Source organism: Coloeus monedula (assembly GCF_965178545.1).
Source record: "Coloeus monedula genome assembly, chromosome: 3".
NCBI lineage: Eukaryota > Metazoa > Chordata > Aves > Passeriformes > Corvidae > Coloeus > Coloeus monedula.
In genome coordinates, this window is record NC_138783.1 from 51,192,234 (window position 1) to 51,213,737 (window position 21,504).

A 21,504-nucleotide genomic window follows, 5' to 3' on the forward strand; every position below is an offset into this window, starting at 1 on the left:
CATATTGGTGATGGCATACTGAAGAAAGAAATGGTTTGATCAAAGTTGGGTGGTTTTAGCAAAACAGAAAACAGTGGGTCTTCCTGTGTTAGCTGAAACAAGCAGGTGTGGAACCAATTTATTGTGCATAATTTCTTCCAGCCTCTGCTAAAAAACCTGTGAATCTTTCAAACACCTTAGATATGGAGAAAATAAGGACATTTTTAGTATATTTTGATTTTCTGTAGAGTTCACTCAAAGCAGGCATTCAAATGCAAAGTCCAGCACTTGACAGTTTACAGATTTTTGAGACTCCCTAGGAGATTGTGAATAAAGTTTAAAAGCAGCTACTAAGCTGTACTGATGCATAAACGTTGTTTTGTCATGGGAGGAACAGAAAGTCTGTGATAAAAATGCTTTGTAAATTTAATGATCTCTTCAGTATTTTTATTTTCTGTGTTTATTAATTTGTATGTAGCATTAGTCAAAATTTACTGGAAACCATATGTCTTTGAGAGTTCTACTGCAAAAATAGTTGCTATTCTATAAAATGCAATATTAAGTATTATTACATTCAGGTATTTCTTTAGATAAATTTTTTCATAAGAAGAGTAATAGAAACAACTCTAAAAAATTTTGTATTGTCTCTTGTGTACTAGTAAAGTGTATTTATCTTTGGTATCTTCTAGTCCACTGTAAAATAAGGCTAGCCAAGCTAGCAAGACCTAATGCTTTGCCTAAATGTTATTTAGGCAAATACACTTGCCTAAATTTGCCTAAATGTTATTTAGGCAAATACACTTGCATGGTCATTTTTGTTTGCCCAATTTGTAAGCTGAGGTGTGGCAGACATTGAAAACTTACACACTGGCAATTTAGACAAATAATTGTGATAACTGTACACTCCAGTAGCATACCAATACTCACTCACCCTTTCTCTGGAAAAAGGGTTTCGTTCATCTCTAGGAGTAAGTGCATGTATCTTAGAAGTAGATGGTTCACATTTTTGTAAATGCTGCCCAGTTTGACACCTTGTATAGGACTTAGTTTTAAGAATATACTCAGCTTTCAGAATCTAGAAATAACACACAATGTGCTCAGGGTGCAGCTGAAAGCTGAAGCATTTGGTGTCTATTTAGTCTTGATAAGCTATGTAAATACTACTGCATGCATTCTTTAAATTCACTAAATTCAGACTACATGTTAGGAACTGTCTTTTTTATTGTCCTTGTTTTTAACAGGTATAAATATTTCTCTATTTTGACACGTTTCTAAGATCTAAATTTATTTTAAAAAGGTATCTGAGGAGATGAATATTTTTTTCCATTTAAAAATTTCCTTGTCTTTTTTCTTTTCAGGAAAGAACTATTTTCTCTAGAAATTAGTTTTGCACAATGAGACTGATTCTGCCTGTTGCAGATTTTTTTCTTTAATGCATTAGTCTAGACTGACTCAAGTCCCCTATATTTTACCAACCAGGGACAGTATATACAATGGTTAATTCAAGACTTGGTGCTGCATGGTATTTGGTTATTGTGATGTTAAATTGAATATGGAATAGTTGAGGTTTTCTGCTTTTCTCTTCCTTGGCATGTGGTTGGATTCTTTCTCCCTTATCCAGGCATGTAAATTTCAAAAACTGTGTGGAAACTAAGTATCATAGAAGCTTCTGCTCATCTTCCAAATTTGAATGAAATTCAATTTAGGGGTCATTATGAAGAGACAGGCAGATGAGCGTGCAAGCAGATAACTGAGTAAAATTTGTTTCTTTCAGAAAGCAGGCTATAAATAGAAATCTCCGAGCTTACTGGGGTATAGGAAAGAGTCATGGCTAGTTGACCATAGAGGAGGTGCACAAATTGTGTAATAAATATCTTCAACCTGTGTGATGGAATTGTATGTCTCTTTAATCTATCACTCACTCACCTTAATGAACTTATCTCAATATATCCTTTTGAAAGAGGGAAATGATATTCCTCTTTTATTCCTTCTGGACAAGCCTGGCACCAGGAGGTCTGCAGTTTCTTTTAATGCCAGTCTTTTAACCAGATTCAGAATAAAATAAAAACCAAAATATATTATTATGATTTATTGCAATGCTGTAGTAGTGGTAAAATAAAACATGGTTCTTAATTTTAGCCATTTCTCAAATAAGGGTAATAGTGTCTTCTGGACTTCATTAAATGAAATAAAAAAATCCTCTGAGAGAATCTGAAATTAATCATACTAATAATGTTGCGATACATCTTAACACTTAATGAGACTCTTAAAAAAAAATCATTCTTTAAATGTATTCCCTAGGAGAATCTCTCTGGCCACGCCCCGACAACTTTATAAATCCTCCAACATGACTCAGCGCTGGCAGAGACGGGAGATATCTAACTTTGAATACTTGATGTTCCTCAATACTATAGCAGGTAAGGCTTCTGGCTCTTTAAACCTTTGTAATATGTTTATGTTTGTCAAAGTCTTAAGCACCGTGACTTGATAGAATACATTTATCCCTCTAGAATTCAACTGCAGCTTTGTGATATATTCTGAAACACACACACACTAAATTTTATCAGAAAATGCACAACCTATCACGGAGACTTTAGATTCATGTATTGCTGTGAAGGCTGTTCCTTGCTCCCCTTCTGCCATTTCCTCTGCTGACAGCTTTGTCTGAAGCTTTATTAGAGTCAACAAACCATTGCCAGAGAGTGTCTGGAAATAATAATGGGAAAATGTAATTTCGCTACTTCATCATTCTCAGCAACAGCAACGAGACAGCAGAATAACAACAGTATTCTGCCTAGTACAGATGTCACCTGGATTGTGGTATGATTAGATTACAGCATCTTTTCTCATTTAGTTCTTTGAGATGAAATACAATATCAGATTAGGTATTTAGAATGAGAAATAACTGCCCTAGACATACATTTGTTATTGGCAAAAGAAGAGCTTTTCTGGCAATTGTCATTAATTAAACATTCAGGAAGATATTATTCCTTTCACCTTTCCCTTTTCTATGTGTTAATTCCAGTGTTAATTTTAAATGTAAAAAGCAGCAGTTTTCTATACCATACACAGAGATTTCCGGGAGGTTGTCTGCTAGTATGATTCCTGCCTGTAGCACACATGCTGCTTATGAACCTGCCTGTGGAGAGCCTCATACAGACATTTCACTTCAGTGAGCTTTAATTTGAAACCCAAATTAAATTCCACCAGGCATCACTTTGTACTCCAGTGTTACAACTCTGATCTTTACTCGGTCCTGACTTTTACACTCGAGGTTATCCTAATGCCAGACGTAAGACACTTGTAAGTGTGAAACCCAAAGGTAGCACTCGCTGTGTTGACCAGTCTGAGGACAGTCACTGCATTCTTCCCAGTGGGGCAGTGGCAGAATTCAGGAGCTGTCAAACTCACTTGCTTTGAACCCTCAGGCTTTGGCCTCTGTGCTTAGATGGTAGTCGTCTTCCATGCATCCAGTCTTATGGATGTTAATAAATGTGTCATCAACTTATCCCAGTGTGATACAGAAGTGCTACCACTGAACAGTTGGAAATCTGAGGGCATGTTTACCTTGTGCAGTGGAGCAAAAAGCAGAATCCCCGAAACTCCTGGAGATCTGGGCTGGAAAGTCCATATGGTGAAGTCCAGTGCAGACTCACCTGCTTGGTTCCCAAGCATTATAGTTGCAGTCCTGCAGATCTCTGCTGGAGGAAGGAGCCCTGCTGAGCGTTTATTGCCTCTGGTGCAATGCCAGGAGAATGTTGCTATCCTGCTTCTGGGCACTGGCCTGTCTCCAGCTGCTTTGTGCCTCTCACACATCCGCTGCCCTTCTAGCAATGAGGAAATACAGGCAGACCCTTGACGGCTCCCTGGCTGCCTCACCCAAACTTGAAGGATTTACTGGAGAACTGGGAAGTTAGCCTAGATCCCCTCAGTCCTTGTCCAATACATTTTCCACAGAACTGTCCTTCGCTTCTGATTTCCTCTTTATGAATTAATTTCTTCTGTAAGCAGTGAATTTAAGCTCTTTAAATGAGAATGGACAAGAGATAAGCCAATTTTTTACAAATTACTATTTCATTTTTGATCAGTTTAAATCTCCAAGGTCATTATTTTTAGGTACTTCGCCAAAGCATCCAAACCTGGAAGACAGCATTATGTCTGAAGTCAATTAGGAATTGCAGTAACACTTACACTAAAATATCTACCAGTTAACAAGCTTCAGCCTGAAGAGATTCCTTCAGAGCATCTTAGAGGTCTTAAGAGAAAAATTTTTTGACCTGTTGCTTGATACTAGTACTGCTGGGCAGGTTTTATGGCCAAACACTTGGGGTGGTTGCACAAGACAGGTTTCTCTTAAGGTCATTTAGTGTTACTCATCTTCCTTATAACAGGATGGCTTGATATTAGCATTCCAGGTTCCACCTACTATGGCCAAGGTTTGAAGGATTACTGACTAATTGTTATTTTTGGTGTGTATCAATGAATTTGTGTCCTATTAGGAAAAGCAGTTTCGTCATTATCCCTAGGAGTGTCTCTGTCTCACTCAAAACATTTAATTTCTGGCAGATTTATTGGTATCAGTCTCTTACAGGTAAATCTCATTTGTTCATGTAATCTCATTTGTTAATTGCATAGGTTGCCTTGCTCATTTCGTAGCACTGTCTACCATCTTATAAAATCAGCAGTACATGATTAAAGAAAATTAGAACAAAATTTATCCTTAGTAGCTGATATTGCTGATGACACACACAAAACCTTTTCTGAAAATTACATCAGAGAGTGAAAGCTGACTGAAACCCAACAGGCAATTCTACACATGACAATAAGCTCTGTATTCCAGTTTGGAAAAAAACCAAATTTTTCCAGCTTTTTGACAGAAGCAAAAAATCCCCTCAAGTTATTTTTGGAAGATCAACCAGGTTTTGTAGTTTTAATGAAGTCTGCACTTCATCTAGAAAGCTCACTTCCAAAAACTCGTGAAGTAATTGGGGGTATTTGCAAAGAATCTCCTCATAAAGGTCCTGGCAAGCCAGAAACCCACCCACAATAGAGTGCAAATGAGCTCAAAGTCTGGTCATGGAGGAGAAAGCTTTGGAAAAGAAATATGTGTTAGAAAGTCTAGAAGTTCTCACATTCCCAAGCTGATCTGGGCTCCACCATTGCATGGCACTGTCCCACCAGGGCCTGACATCTGGGAAGCTGCAGGGTTGAGAGCTGTGAGGCAGCCTGAATGAAACCACTGCTTTTACAGCTCTGCCTGTGTTTCTGTAAGTCTTCTTGGAAGGTGTTCCTCAAAAATATTTCCCTTACAACAAAGAGGTGTTTTCTGGTGAAGCTCTAACAAAATTAATAACTCTACCAGAAATACTGGATGCAAAGAACCTCTACTAACTTGTAGCCCTGGTTTTGATAACAGCTGTTATATACACAGTTTGATAACTGTCCAAGTACACCTGTATTAAACGGACAGAAAATCTCATATGCACTGCAGACAGGACCCTCAGGAGTTAGAAGAAAATGCAGGATTTTCTATTTTGTACACAGAAATAGAGTACTGAATATACTTGTGACCTCCTTTCCTAAGTAAAGAGGTATTTTCTTTCTTCTTGGAAATCCAATTTCCAATTAGAGTCCTAATTATACTCTTTTGTAATGAGATTCCATAAGAAATATTTCCTTATAAGTTGCAACTTCTTTGCCAGTAATTGTTAGTCTAGCAGCGATTACCTAGTTTTAGAATATAACTGTTTATTTAAGCAGCGTCTTATTCTCTAACAGTATTATTGTTTTTAGCTATTGAGGAAGATATCCATCCATTTTTTTTTATTCATGTTACCATTAAGCTCCTACTGGCTTATTCAGCAAATCTGAGCTGTAGCTTAGTCAGAAACATGGAGGTTTAACACTTAAGAATTGTGGATTTTTTGCTGGTAAGTAGGTGGTAAGTAAGGTCGCTTCACTGTTTTTTCTTCTCATCCAAATAGAGGTCCACTAACAAAGTGGTTTAGTACATCTTTTGCCCATTCTTTGTTGCTTCCTTTTATTTCTTACAATGGTGCTTTATTAGTCTGTAGCCCTCTACAAAAGACTAAGAAAGCACTCATGTTTTGTTGTGATCCTTCTCTGAAATTACACAAGAAGCTGTAGCCTCGGAAGAGAGAAGTTCAGAAGTGAGGGTTCTGTCACCAGCTTACTTCTCTCATTGTGACATCATGCAGCTGGGTCCTTTCCCACCTTTGCCTGTTTGTTAGTACTGTTAATTATGCAGACTGGTTGGTCTCTGTATAACAGAACCACTGAAATAAATACATGAATCTCTTCTTAAATCTCTCCCTGGTTTGCTGGTGTATCTGTCCTGAGAAGTATGGCCCCTGGCTGTTCTATATGTTCTTAATATTTGAAGTATCCTCTTGGAAAAAATCCATTGTTCTGTGATGTTTTCTTTGATTCTTGCATCATCCTATTACCCCTCTGAAACATTGCCATGCTTCATTTTTAGTTTAACTCTTTCTGCTGTGATCTGTGCTCATGACTTAATAACTGTCTGCTTCAGCTCTCAAAGATCTCTCTTTCTAGATAATTTCATATCCAAGTATATGTGATTTCTGGCATTTGAGTTGTCCTGATGTCTCATTGCAATTTCAGTTAAAATCTCTCTCCATCTTCAAACTCTCTAAAGTCTGGTTTCAACCTGTTTCTCTGGCCCTCTAGTCAGCTATTTTCTCACCTCCCTATTCTGTTTCCAAGCTCTTCACCTCTTTCTTGCCCTCTTTCCTGGCTTGAGCATATTTCATCATGTTTACAACTCTGGGCTTTTCTCCCAAAGGTAAACACTGCACTCTGCTACTTATCAATCAGTCTCAGTGTTATACTCTCCATGCCCCTGTTTTTTGTCCTGGTTGTGTAGACATAAGCATTCCTGGTCACCTTCCCCCTCCTCCTTCTACCTACTTCATTCTCAGAGATCCTTTTGTTTTGAAGGCTTGGAAACTGCAATGATTATACTAATTGTCCTTTCTGCACAGGACCAGCATATATGCCAACTGAACCCTCTGGGTGATATAGGAAACAAGTAATTTTTACTAGTCTCATTTAAGAGATTATTAAAAAGAGTACTTAAAAGTAATCCCACTACAGCAAAAGGTATCAAGAGGAGTGGGAACAAGAAGTTGTTTTTTAATATCATTGTGGTGCTCACTGTTTTAGCCAGAAGTCTAGATTTCAAATCTATTTCTCAGTATTTAACTGATTTCTGCTGTTTGATTTCAAATTGCGGTATATTAAATGTGTGCTTGCTTTTGTATTTATTGGAATTTTAATTCTTTTAAATCCTACATGCCACTGCTTTTAAAAGAAATGGAGTATAATTGCATCCATATTTTCTTTTGCGTAATTTCTTGTAGTGGAAAGGAATTATTTTCAAAGGTTTGTGGAAAAAAATGACATCTTCAGTTAGGTAATAAATTCAGATGAACTTCTTCCCCCTCACCATTTTTTTTGGCCTGTTTAGCATTTTCCACTTTTTTACTCTGTGATGTACAAGCCCTCACTGGTTAATTATGTATATATTTAGCTACTGCATGTGTTGGGCTTATTATTGTCATCTAATTAGATGTAACTCGAACTACTTACTTCTAGAAAAATCATTAAAAATTCTTTCCTAATGACCTAGAGATGACAAAATGTCTGTAAAGTGTGAAGAAGCAGACAAGCACAGGAACATCGCTCTTAAAGAGTGTTAATCCAGATGCTGCAATCATCTAATTAAACAATATTTTGCTGTCATTAACATTTTCACCAAGGAATTGCAGTTATAATTTCTTTGTCAGCTGTCTCTAGCTCACTTTACCTTAGAAACTAAAGTGCCATATAAAAACATTAAATTGGATGGTTTAATTAAAAAGTTTTTTTTTAATGAAGAAACATATCCAGTATTTCTGAGATCTCATTTACTATGCCTCATTTTTATTGTTCAAGTAGATTAGTGTCACAGGGCTTGCGATATTTAATATTCATCCATTAATATTAATCTCTGTAAGCCTACTTGAGGGGAAATCTGAAGCTTCTGAAAAGGTATAGGGACTACCAATAGCCATACAGGTTAATGTTTTATATTTATTTAGCTAAAGAAAGGACCAAATAATTCTTGCTGGAAGCACAAGACAATTGATGAGATAGCTAAGTATATTCATCTGCTGACTTTACTCTGAAAATAATCAATTTTGAAGCCAGAACCGATCAAGACAGCATTTCTAATAAAGTGAAGCCACTAATATTTATGCATGTTTAGAATTAGGGATTTGTAATCCTATTATAGGCCTAGATCGCTGTCCTCTGCTCAGATAAGTATAGATGTGTGGTCTTACCTCATAGGTTTGGTCTCCTATCACAATTTAAATTAGATTCATCTTATCAAGTCAGTTTTATTTGTTGATATTAAGGGGAAAATTGTTTAATTGAGAAAAATAAATCGTTATCTTTTTTATTAAACAAATTAAGAGTTATTCTTAGTAGTTAATATCTTCATAAATAAAATGTATTTTATAAAAATTCAAGTAGGAGAGAACATAATATTTTATTTTTTTCACAAGTCTATGCTTATATTTACCAAATACATAATCACGAAGGCTTCATTGTTTGCAATGTATCTTACCTAAGCTGAGAGAGAACCTGCTTCAAATTATTTCTCATTGTGGGGTAAAAAACTGCATGGAAGAGTTACTGCAGTGTTCTGACATGGAGCTAATGTAAAAGGTAATTTCTGCCTGTGTCTATGCTATAAGTAACCTCTCAGCAAAAGAGAGCTCCTACACCAGCTAGGCTCAGGATTGCTTTTTTCTTGCCCTATTCACACATTTATGACTTTCCTATATGGAATGGGAGAAAAAAGTCAAAAACTTGTTGACTGAATATTGAAATTGAATGAAATAAGATTCAAAATTAAATGAAATCATGATATGAAAAAAACTCAGTTTTGAAATCAAAAGTTATTTTGTATAGTCCTACATTTCCTTTTAAAATTTTGCAAAAGGATGCTATTTAAATGCTTCTATAAAATGGTTACAGTTGAAGATTTTTATTACTATGAGCTCTTTTCCATACAAATTTTAATTTGAAGCATCTTCATTTTTGCTTATGCTTTGTAACAGACTAGAGTCATCTCAGTCATTCTCTTCCTGGATCTCAAAGTTCTTTTAGTCTGCTCTCTGCATAAAAACAAATGTCTTTCTATTGTGGAAGCTTTTTCACACTCTTCTGTTAATTCAATTAAATATTCTGATGGTGAGAAAAACATTTATTGTATGAAGCTGTAGTTTTATAGAAGCCATGCTTTATAGCACCCTAAATTTGATAATATTAAGAAACTTTACAAGTCATATGTAATTAAACCCTTGCCAAAGAGGAAAATAATATTCTGATTTGATGGATGTGAAAAATGAGGCAGAGTTCTGTTTCTTCAAGAAATATAGAGCCCCTCCCAGAAGTCCAAAATAATTAATATTCTACCAGATAATACCTTTCCTTTTCCTCCACTACAAGGATAAATTTTGGTATGCTTCTTGATTTAGTTGTTTGATACATTCTTGTTCTGTCCAAGAGTCATTTTGCATTCATTCATACATTCATTCATTCATTGTTGATATTGAAGAAGAAGTGGTTTTGTTTTTATGCATCTTTATTTGTGTATGTAGTACACAGTGCTGGCATTGCTTTTTTAAAAAAAGTTATATTTGCACCCTAATTTTTTTTCATATTCCTGTGAACATCTGTGTGTTCAGAGTGTAAAAATGAGGATGCACAATTATAAAGAATATGCACTTCTCCTGTATTCAGTGAAACTATGTACAAAATGAAAACATTCTTTTTGTTCATCAACTTCTATTGAAAAAATAAGGTGTTTGTAGAGCAGTGAAAGTTTCACATTTCATTAAAGCAGAACTGATTTTTGTGGAGAATTGCAACTGCTACTCAGAACAAGGAAGCCTGTGTTTTCCTGTGCCGGGTTTTGTACCCCAGGAATCTGTCCAGAATCTGGAAGGAAGCAGTTAGTGAGACAGGGCTGTAAATCTGCCGCAGGACTGGGAATTGTTAACCTGGATTATTTCAGTCTGCTAATTATATTATATAAATACACACACACATATATTTATGACCTGATTTTTTTTTTTAAGACTCATATTGCATATTGTGTGGTTCTCACTATATCAATAGGCTGGATGGATATGTACTAAGAAATTTCATTTGTCTTATCACTGAAGTGTTAGATTCTACTAAATATTAGAGAACACAGAAACAACAGACTTTCCCAAACACTTCTCTTTGTGACGAATTCATAATTTTCAGTTCATTGCAGTGCAGATTGTTCTTTTGAAATGGTATCTAAAGGCAGCTTTTGCACATTTGAGCTGCTGGGGTGACAGCAGTGTTTCTTTCATGATTGAAGAGAGTGGCCTGGGATAGTCAGCTCTGCCTTTTAGTGGGGACAACTGTTTTTTAATTTTCAAAGTGATTACAAAATAGTGTTGCAGCAAACATGACTTTCACCACTTTGATTCCACAGTTGCCATGGAATCTCACCATTCCTTCAGTGAAGAGGAGCCATAGGGAATGATGGATTAAGCATGGACTATCTAGGATAGACCTAGATTTGCAAACCTCATATTTAGCCCCTTGCTGTTTGGAATCTCATTTAATCTTTGCCAGCTATGATTCTTCATAAAGCTGCTAGAAAAGTAATAGTCTAGTTCTTTTAAATTTCTACCTTCATGCTATAGAAATATCTTAATGGAAATAAAAAAGAAATTGTTTATTGGCATAGGGTGCATTTTAGTTGATCTTAAAAGATACTGTGCTTTTTATATTATTTCAGTTTGTGTGTTGACTTCTGGTTCAAGTTAAGTGCATCTAAATGGCTGCTTTTGTCTGGAAGATTTATACCTGATTCTGTCAAGTGGTGGGGACTGGGAACAAGTGATGCAACAAATGTAACCACTAGATTTTTTTCTAGCTGGACAAATGGAGACTATTTCCTAATTCTTAAAACTTTCCTTTTCAATAGGACGAACGTACAATGATCTGAACCAATACCCTGTGTTTCCGTGGGTTTTAACAAACTATGAGTCTGAAGAGTTAGATCTGACCCTTCCAGGCAACTTCAGAGATCTTTCAAAGGTATGCTTCATTTTTTTTTAAAAACAGTCAACCAGCCCTTTTAGAGAGAGATTTTCTTTTATATTTATAGTCTGGTTAAGTAAGATCTTTATCTTAAACCCATAAAAGTCTGAAATAGACTTTTCTATTTTAGAGTTAGTTTATACTGAATCTCTACATTATGCTACTTCCATGTCCCTGACTTACCTGGTTCCAAATCTGCAACTCCTCCATACCTTCTGACTTACAGAACAGGAGCGCATCAGACCACTTGATCTCACTAATTATCCCTCTTAGTTTATAAAAGCTGATCCTTTGTAAATAAAAAGCTTGGACTAATATTTCACTTTATTTTGCAGTGACTAGAATAGTAATATAGTATCAGCATGTCCCTTTGATTTAATAGTTAGTAAATAGGTATTTTGTATTTTAGATCCTGGAGTATCTGGTCCTTATTGTTACTTGTTGGGGTTTTTTCCTTCCAACCAGATTTGGGCAGTTAGTGCTTTATAATAAAAAAGTTCCTGGTATTTTTTTCTCTAATAGCACCACATTGTCATCAATACCCAGCTCTGGTACTCTGGTTAACAGACTGCAGAGAAGGTCTGTCCTGGCCAAGCATAGCAGAAACATATGGAGGGGCTCTACTTTTGGCCAGCTAAAATAAAGACAAAAAAGCGGGCTCGAAATTGAGTTGTGGGAAGTACCATTCCTGGTTGCTATCAACTATGAAAGTATGCACTATCTTGCCAGTGAAGGTGGGTCGTCCTGCCACATCCCCAGTGTGAGGTTTCTGTTGTCTGGTGTGACAGCTTTCTTGAATCCTTACCACAGCTTCTCAGCCAAGAGGGGGAAGTTGCTTGTACAAATTGAGTGAGGCTCAAAACCACAGGAAGCTGTCACTCACTGCCTTAAGAAGTGAGGCTGGAGAGGAGAAAATGACCCCCAGGCCTGTTCTGCAGTCCTGTGATGCAGCCCCTGCATTCCCTTCTGCTGCTGGTCAGTCATGAATGTTTCTGGGGTTTCTGTTTTAAATCTGGATTTCTTTCCTCCTCTCCCTGCAAGCACACATCCTGGGGAGCAGTGGAGACATCCTGCCCTGGATATTTCACAGTTTCATCTCTGCTGGAAAGAGTGTGCTTGCAGTACCTCCAGATGTATTGTAACCATTCCTGGAAGCCTCTTTTGTAAGACTTCCAAAATAATTTGAGAATGACTTGAATTCATAATAGCAGATCGAAACATCTATGTTTACTCCCCCTTTTTTTCCTAGACAAGTAAAAAAAAAACAAATAAGCAAATGAACCCAGAATTTACATTACATTCACAGTATGCCTCAAAAGGAAATAAATTGTTTGATACTTCCGTTAGGTTATGTAAAACTTCTGACCTTTCACAGTATTGTAGGTATGTTTCACAAATGTGTTTTTCAGTTCTGTAACACCACTGTAATCTGTGCCAAGAACAATAAAAGATCCACAGACATGACTTAAATAAAGACCTATGATCATTTTACACTGGCTTGTTCCTTAGATGTATAAAAGCATTGCTGGTTTAGAGTTGTTCAGAGAGATAAACCTTTCATTAAGGTGCTTACACTTTTCAAAGTCTCTCAAACTCACTTTCTGTGAGTATTAATAGCGCTGCATGTGGTGAAGTGCAACAAGATTAGACAGTGTCTCATGAGTCCTTCACTAGGTATTTGGTTCAATCCAAATTTTTATAGCAATCTACTAAAGTATGTAATTGCTACAGGAAGTAGTGTGATAGCTGAATAGACGGGTTTTCTTCATGAGTTAGTAAAGACTCATTATGGAATTAGTGCTTGCATAGCTTATTAATTATCACTGTATTTTTATTAGTGCTCTCCTCAAAAGGAAATGTAAAATCAAGTCCATGGCTCTTTATTTTTCATCAAGAATCCATGCAATATGCACCTTTTCTTGCCAATTTGAAAACTTAGCAAAGCTATCAGTGGTTTCTTCTGGAACAGCTAGGGTTTTGACCACTGAAAAGCCTACACAAAGCTTGTCAAGGAAAATGATCTTTCCTTTCTGTCAGTATCTGGACTGCATTTATCCCATGGATATATGAGAAAACACGTGTGAAATCTCTTAAGTCTTGTGGAATACCTCAGGCTAAAAGGATTGTAATTGTCAATTTTTTGCAGTGTTCATTATAATAATATTGGATAGATTTCATTTCATCATGGTTTTGAAAGGAAAAGTAGATTAATGATTTATTTTAAAATGCAGTGGCCGGTTAGTATGGAATACTTTACTTGGGTACTGTTAAGTGTTACTTGCGTCCTGTTTCAATTTTTGCATTTTTGGTAAAAATCTTAAAAATTTGAATGTCTCTGAAGTATTGCCTTGTCAATTCTGTTTTCATTTTCAATATTGTCCTGTACCTGTAAGATATCCTTTTTTACTTGTCATGGAGGTGAATCCTGAGTAGCCTGGTGCTTAAAAGCAGGACTTAGTGATTTATTCTTAACATTATTGAACGAGCTATCAAACCTCAGCCAAACCTCTGGGGCAGGCCCACACAGTATCCTTTCCATGAGGAGCAACTTCCTGCTGTTAGATTTTTCCCTGCAATGGAGACATGTTCCTGCAGACTTGATAGCAGATCAGAACCTCCAGCTAAACTGTTGATGGATAAAATCTCCTTTGTCAGTTCCTGACCTTCTGTCTCCCTGCAAATTTTGCCCTTAGTTTCACAAAGCCTCTGTCCTTGTGACGCCTTAGGTTTCACCTCAAGGCATCACTTGATATTTAGCAATTAATAGTCCTCAAACAATCTTCTGAAATTATTTAGAATTCTAACACTATTCATATATGGTAAAAGAGCCCAAAGAAGCCATGAAATTAAAAGAGAAATCACCTACCATGCTTTGTTTTCTTGGTTTAAAATAGTTTTTGTAGCTAAAGGTAAGTGCTAAATCTGGCTTTCAAAAATATTTTGTGTATTCTTGCTCAAAGTTCTTACAAAACTCTAGTGTCAGTTCTGATAATTGACTACACTACTTTTGAAGTTTTTTCAATCTTTGGCTTCTAGGCTTTCTGTATAAAATATGATACACCACTTTTGTGATATCACAACTTCTAAGTGAACATACATATCAAATGCAACTAGTACGTTTTTTGGAGATGAAATTAAAGGTGTTTGTCTGGCTTATGATGTCAGTAATGGAGTAATATGTGCCTTTTGCATTTAGTCTAACCTTAAATAGTTACATTTGTGCAAAGCCATCTTGAACATGTAACTCGTCCTTTTCTTCCATCTTCTATTCCATTTTATTCTGGTTTGATGTAGCACTCCTTACTGTGGTATTTTTACATCCTGATATTACTTGTTCTCCCAAAACAATTATATTTAAATAATAGTGTGAAAATTCCTCTGCCTTTTTTCTTTTAGGTGTTTGGAAATTCTCTTATCAAGGCTTTTTGTTTTTTTCCTTTTACGTATTATTTTAGACTTAAAACTAGGGTTCATGGGCATGGAATGTGCAATGTCCCACTGTTTGTGGGATATATTGGACTTCTCATTTGATTAGACAGTGTAGGTTCAAGTTTTATTCATTACATATACAAGGTTAAAGGTTATATTTATTGTTTGACAGGATCAAAAGCTAATGAAAGAAGCTGTCATGGGTACATAGATTATCTTTTCAGTATCAAACCATCAGGTGATCTGCTTATTTTCTTTGTTGAGATTTGCTTTGGAAGAATACTTAGGATATTAAACATTAGTCCAGGAATCATGTGCACAGCCCTTACTGTACACTGATTTTTGGTGAGGTTCAAGACACATAAAATGTGGTATGGTTTGTTTGTGTAAAATTGTGTGACTTTTACTCCTAAATTATAGTGAATGCATGGTTTTGACATGCTGCATTGTCCCTGCTCATTAAAGTGTAAACGGGAATCTCTCCTCATTTACTTCCAGTCATACATCCTGTTAAATAAAATGATTTCTTCACCAGGCAAAGTAATACTAATATTGACATGTGTATGAAACATCACACACCCATTCACTGAGTGGAAAAAATGATGTTTTTTTAATATAGAAGGTGTTTGACTGATGGGTGGTGATAAGCATAACCACTTTTCCTTATTACTGTGCCATTTCAAGAAAAGGAAGTGATAAAGCCCCAAGGCTTCTAAATGTAATAATGCAAATGAACACATCCAAGTGTGAATATTTCAAGGCAACCACACTTAATACTTCCAAAAATGTATATGCTGTGGAATGGAGTTTATGGGCTTATTAAGAGCCCTTTGTTGGAAAAATGGAATTGGTTTCTGTAAAATTAAATTTCTCTCTTTATCACATGCAACTCTTCCATCAGAAGAAAAACTACACACAGTTAAATCCACACAATTAAACATGTGTTTTCCATAAATAAGAAGTTCATTTACTGAGTGAAACTCTGGTACTATGAATCTGTGAGTACTCTTACATTTGATATTGTTGATATCTGTTTTTCATATTAGGATGCTGAAGAAAATCTGTTTACAAATTCAGATGAAATTGAAATTTATTTTTAAGTTTAAAGTATCATCCTAAGATGTCCTATTTATAGGTCATTTTTCAGTGGGTGTTTTTAATAAAAAAGCAAGCAGTCAGGAAAAGCTCAGTCAGTTTTCAGCCAGAGCCAAATAAAGCTGCATTCAATATTCCTTTTGTACCCAGCTACAATTTTGTGCAGTGCATTTCCAAAAAAAATCCCAAAAAACCAACAGATAAGTTAGCTGCTGAATAAATTAGAGTGATGATAAGCTGAATATTTCAGTGGCTAGATAAATAGGATGCTACATCTAGTTCTGCTCTCATAAGAGAATATAGTTCTAGGAAGATAGCTGGCAAAGTAAACTTTACATGAACTAACAAAACATGTCCAGTGGATGTAAACACTAGATGTATTGACAATATGCATTGACTTATTCAAAGGCCAGATATCTAAAGAGATTGGCCAGATAAAAAAAGAAAGATGCTAATAGTAGTGTGTTTTAATGTTAGAGTAAATACTTTATTTTTAAATGGAGGAAAGAAACATAAATAAACTGAAACAGCAGATTTTAGTACATCAGAAGTGAAGTGGCTGAATAGGCCACATTTTCATACAGTGACTTGTTCTGTTTTTTGGAGTAAAGAATATCTTATAAAACCATTTTGTGGGAAGATAATTCTATTTAATATGAGTCCTTACAGAGGGCTTTTTTGCAATAAAATACAAATGGTGTGTTTAGAAAAAGCATTTTATAGAACATTATGAAAAGAACTTTTTCAAAAACATTCAGAACAATTTATTTGACTCAAATTCAGTTTCTGTATTTGTCTTATGGTTAAGATATGGACTGAGACATAGTATATAGCTTGAGCTTTGCCTTTGTCTTGTATGTGCAAGTCATTTTAATCAGTGCACACAGCAGCACAATCTCAGTCAAATGGAAATAAAATTATTTTCTTCCATTAAGTGAAGTTACTGGGATTGATCCATAAATAAAGTTTATCTGCATTTTATAGCCGTGATATTAGATTAAAACTGAGATAGTTGACTTACTAGTCTGTGAAGGGCATAGTAAAGCTATGAAAAGTGACCAAAACTCCATATATCCTACACATTTTCCAAGAAACGTGAGAGACTATCATTACTGTAGAACTTGTCATCTGGTATGACCCGTGCCTCATCAGAGTAAAACTGGGTTAATTGCTAGTTTGTACAACTGAGATTTAAGGTCTTTACAGAAAATCTGTGTCTTCAGTGAAGGATGAACTCTTACCATTACCTTGGATAGCAGCATTTTCCTACATGGACATTAAAATAACACTAAAGAAGCCAGGGGCAGATCTCGCAGAATTTACTCCCCTCTCTGCTATTTTATTTGTGGATTTCTTTTTCTTTCAGAAAGTGCCTGATCTTTGTGTATACAAAAGCTGTTCTATTTGGGGTTAATCAAAAAGTTTTAAATTGCACAACAACAACAACCAAAAAAAAAAAAAAAAAGAGAGAGATTTGAGCACTAACTTAGGTAAGGCTGAAGTAGAAGCTGCAGAGTTGTGTAAGGATGGGCAGCTCCCGGCTCTCCTTCCCAGGCAGTGCTGCATCAAGACAGTTGCACCACTTCTGGGATCCCAGTTGTCACCTCTGCATAAATGGGGCCATGTTTGCATACTGTCCCCTCGGCAGGAGCTCAGGGACTTCCAGCTCACCTTCCTATTGCAAGCTATAGACACAGCTAAGCAATCTCCTCATGGACACTGTAAATGCTTGTGGAATGAGAGAAATTAACCCATATCTCCCCAGTCCCAGGCTGTCAGCCAGATCACTAGTTCATCCAATCCAGGATCTGTTCTGAGAAGTTCAGGTGAGACTTTCTAGCTGAAGACAAGCTCTACCTCACTTTTTTCCCATCTTTTTCCTTCCTTCCTTCCTTCCTTCCTTCCTTCCTTCCTTCCTTCCTTCCTTCCTTCCTTCCTTCCTTCCTTCCTTCCTTCCTTCCTTCCTTCCTTCCTTCCTTCCTTCCTTCCTTCCTTCCTTCCTTCCTTCCTTCCTTCCTTCCTTCCTTCCTTCCTTCCTTCCTTCCTTCCTTCCTTCCTTCCTTCCTTCCTTCCTTCCTTCCTTCCTTCCTTCCTTCCTTCCTTCCTTCCTTCCTTCCTTCCTTCCTTCCTTCCTTCCTTCCTTCCTTCCTTCCTTCCTTCCTTCCTTCCTTCCTTCCTTCCTTCCTTCCTTCCTTCCTTCCTTCCTTCCTTCCTTCCTTCCTTCCTTCCTTCCTTCCTTCCTTCCTTCCTTCCTTCCTCCCTTCCTCCCTTCCTCCCTTCCTCCCTTCCTCCCTTCCTCCCTTCCTCCCTTCCTCCCTTCCTCCCTTCCTCCCTTCCTCCCTTCCTCCCTTCCTCCCTTCCTTCCTCCCTTCCGAATTCCTTCCTTCCTTCCTTCCTTCCGAATTCCTTCCTTCCTTCCTTCCTTCCGAATTCCTTCCTTCCGAATTCCTTCCTTCCTTCCGAATTCCTTCCTTCCGAATTCCTTCCTTCCTTCCGAATTCCTTCCTTCCGAATTCCTTCCTTCCGAATTCCTTCCTCCCTTCCTCCCTCCACCCACTCTGGGGAAAGGACCCCAGTAAAGATTCTTCCCAGTGATTTTCCCATGAAAATTGCATTATCATGCAAGAACAGAAGGAAATCTCTGGTATTTCGCTTAAAGACTCCATTTTATTCAGCAGATGTTTTGTGCATTTCAGAATTTTTCTTCAAATGAATCCTAAAGTAATTGAAAGAAAAAAAGTAGATAATGACACTGAAAAGAATATTGATGAGGATGAAGGTAATCCAGAATACAGCTTTTCAGGTTTATTATATAATACAATTAATCATATCTGTTCTGAAGGTTGATTATTTTAGCTACTTGTACAGGCATTTTTACATGAAAATGGGAATGCACGATCTTACATCCTTACATCTTTTACCTTTTAAATTGAAATAACACTTCTCATTGAACAACCTAGAAAATGTGATGATGTGTTTGCATTAGTATTTTATGTGACTTTAAAAATTATTGTCAAATTCTTGAGAGAAGTAACCTTTTCATTAAATACAGCTATATATATATTTTATTAAAAATGTTATTTAAAGGTATCAATTGAACCATCATTAAAATTTTGCTAGTCAATAAAATAAAATAAAATAAAATACCTTGTAATTATTTTGAGCATCAGTTATACCTCACAGGCCTTGTTATTGTAGCCAACTTACAGTGAATAATGAAAACACATCGCTTATTTGATGAAATACTTCTAATCAGCATCAGCAATATTTTGAAAGGCCAGGAGTTTTCTGTATTTTCAATCTTGCATTAATCATCATATTCATTCTCCACTGTGACTTCAAACATATATGTACAATAATATTGTGACAGATGACATCTCTGTCTTCCATAGCCTCAGAATTCACTGCAGCATAGGATAAGATGCACCTTCATAGTGGAGGGAAGACATATTCTCAGGGTGTTTCTCCATTACCAAATACAATCTCACCGATTTGTCTGCTATTTTGTGTTCGCTTCTCAGAGGGGGTGAACATTTCATTTTAACAGACTATGGTGTGAATTACTGCTTTAGCTCTTGAAATGTGCAGTTGGGACTGGAATTTTTCTGCCAGAGAAGTGGATGCACAGTACCTTAATGAGGGTGGTGTCAGCAGGTTCCATCCAGTCCCCAAAGCAACTGAGAACCTGATATCATTTAGCAAAGTGCACATGTATCTGCACAGTTTGTCAGTCTAATAGGAAAAGACTGTCTCTTTCAAGGAAGCTGTTAAACAATCATTTTTATATAATGATAACTTAAAGGCTATAACACAGCCAGTGTGTTTCCTGACAATGGCAGGATGTGTAACAAAACCAAGTATAACAAAAATGCAAATATTTATTTTTTGCTATTTCCATTATTTGGGAAATGAGCCTGGAAAGTGTTAGGGAATGGCTCATACTTCTCTTTCAATAATGTTTTGTGAGGTCTTTCAGTGCAGTCTACACCAGATAACACCGATCCTTTGGGATTACTCAATTTTACACATATGAGAAAACTATTAACATCTCCATGACACAGCAAAGTATTAAACATCCAGAGTGCTTAGTGTGAAGAATACTGAAATCATAATGTTTTAAAATGTAAGTGTTCACCAAAGACTGCTATTTAAAAACAAGCTCTAAATCAGAAAACATCGTGTTCTATGTCAGTCTTTTAAGCAGCCATCTCAAAAAACATAGCACTGCTGAAAGAATAAAATACCTGTAGCTTTAAAATTTTTTAATTACATATCTAGTGTAGTGAAACACAGTGATTTGACCTTGTACTGTCATTTCCTTTCCAAATTACTTTGGATTTTAATTCAGTAGAAAAATTGTGCAGTGGTATAAAATGCAAAAATACTGTTAGCATTTTGAAAAGGGTCAAAGTCTTTCCCTATATGGTTTTTTTCAAGTTTTAATACCCTTAATAATATCAATTCTAATTAAAATTGATTAATGCAAATCAAGTAATAATTTAAAACTACAATAAGTTTATACAATTATTTGGTGTGGAAGTGTGCTCTCCTCTAAGTATTAGACTCTGGTAAATTTTACTATAAAAGCTAAAATCTGTATTTTCTTTATCCAAGTAACTTTTACATTACACAATAACAAATACATTTTGCAAATACTTCTGAGATAAAGTGGGTTAAAAAATCATTAAAAACTTGTATTCCCCAAGTAGCTGTATCAAAACCAAAATTCCTACTACTGCCTTACATCTCTTTTGTTTTTCACCTAATTTGTATAGATTGCCCTTTAAGTTTGCGCATAATGAGCTTTGAATTTGTGAATAACTTCCACATTCTATTATTTTCAAATCCAAAGCTTGTTTGCTTTATGCAGTAAAACGTGGCTTTGTTCAGTCAGAAAGTACATCCAGTCCTGAGGACTATGCATGGTTTTTAAGTATTTCTGCTTAGGATCACCAGACACCGTCAGCAGTTCCGTGTGAAATCTTTGCATCATTAACTGTGCATTACAAAGTATCCTGTGTGAGCAAAAGTCAGTTTTCATTAGCTGTGTGATTATGGTGAATGACAGCAACAGAAATATTAGTTTGGCCTCAATGCATTTTAAATGCAGTTTTAGAAGTCTATTTCCAGAACAATGTTACTGAACTAACTGGGAAACAACTTATGCTTCAAGAAGGTCTTGAAAGTTTGCAGAAGTGGATCACTTATATTTGTCAATTAAAATAACGAAACTCAAAAGACTTCTAGTACACAAAGCCTTTGAAAATAAATTCTAAGCTTACAGCAATCTCAGGGGTTACTACAGCATGGAATGGGTTTGGTTGCAGAGTCTCCTGTGTAGTGAATCTTAATGCAGAGTTAACTTATGCTCTATCAGACATGCTGCCCTTCAGCTGATAATATATTTGACCTCTTGTCACTTTACAGCCTATTGGTGCTTTGAACCCAAAGAGAGCTGTCTTCTATGCAGAACGGTATGAGACATGGGAAGATGATCAGACTCCACCTTATCATTACAACACCCACTACTCTACATCTACTTCTACCTTGGCTTGGCTTGTTCGTATTGTAAGTATTTCTGGATCCTGGTTTTCATTAATATCTTTATCTACAGCATCTCTTCTGTCACTTACCACTGTTTTGTTTTTTCTTTATGAAAGCACCTTTCTATTAAAATGTCGTTGTTCTTCCCTACCTTAAAATCTCAGAAATTCTCTAGATACACTTTATATACTTATTTGTCCTTCCTACCCAAACAATCCAAAATAAATTTAAACATAAAATTGTGGTGAGATATATATATCTCACCACAATTTTCTCATTGTA

The 21,504-nt window shown here is 36.1% G+C and overlaps 1 protein-coding gene across 4 annotated transcripts in view; it reads left to right on the forward strand.

The window, feature by feature from the left end:
• NBEA (neurobeachin) overlaps positions 1-21,504 on the forward strand; it is a gene marked incomplete at its 5' end in the record, with an annotated part of 466,147 nt that overhangs the window by 371,847 nt on the left and 72,796 nt on the right. For all 4 annotated transcript variants that reach the window (XM_082279412.1, XM_082279411.1, XM_082279414.1 and 1 more), the window contains 3 exons: positions 2,281-2,396; positions 11,039-11,151; positions 21,106-21,246. In XM_082279412.1, coding sequence (XP_082135538.1) covers positions 2,281-2,396; positions 11,039-11,151; positions 21,106-21,246 — 370 coding nt within the window. The remainder of the gene's footprint in view (positions 1-2,280; positions 2,397-11,038; positions 11,152-21,105; positions 21,247-21,504) is intronic.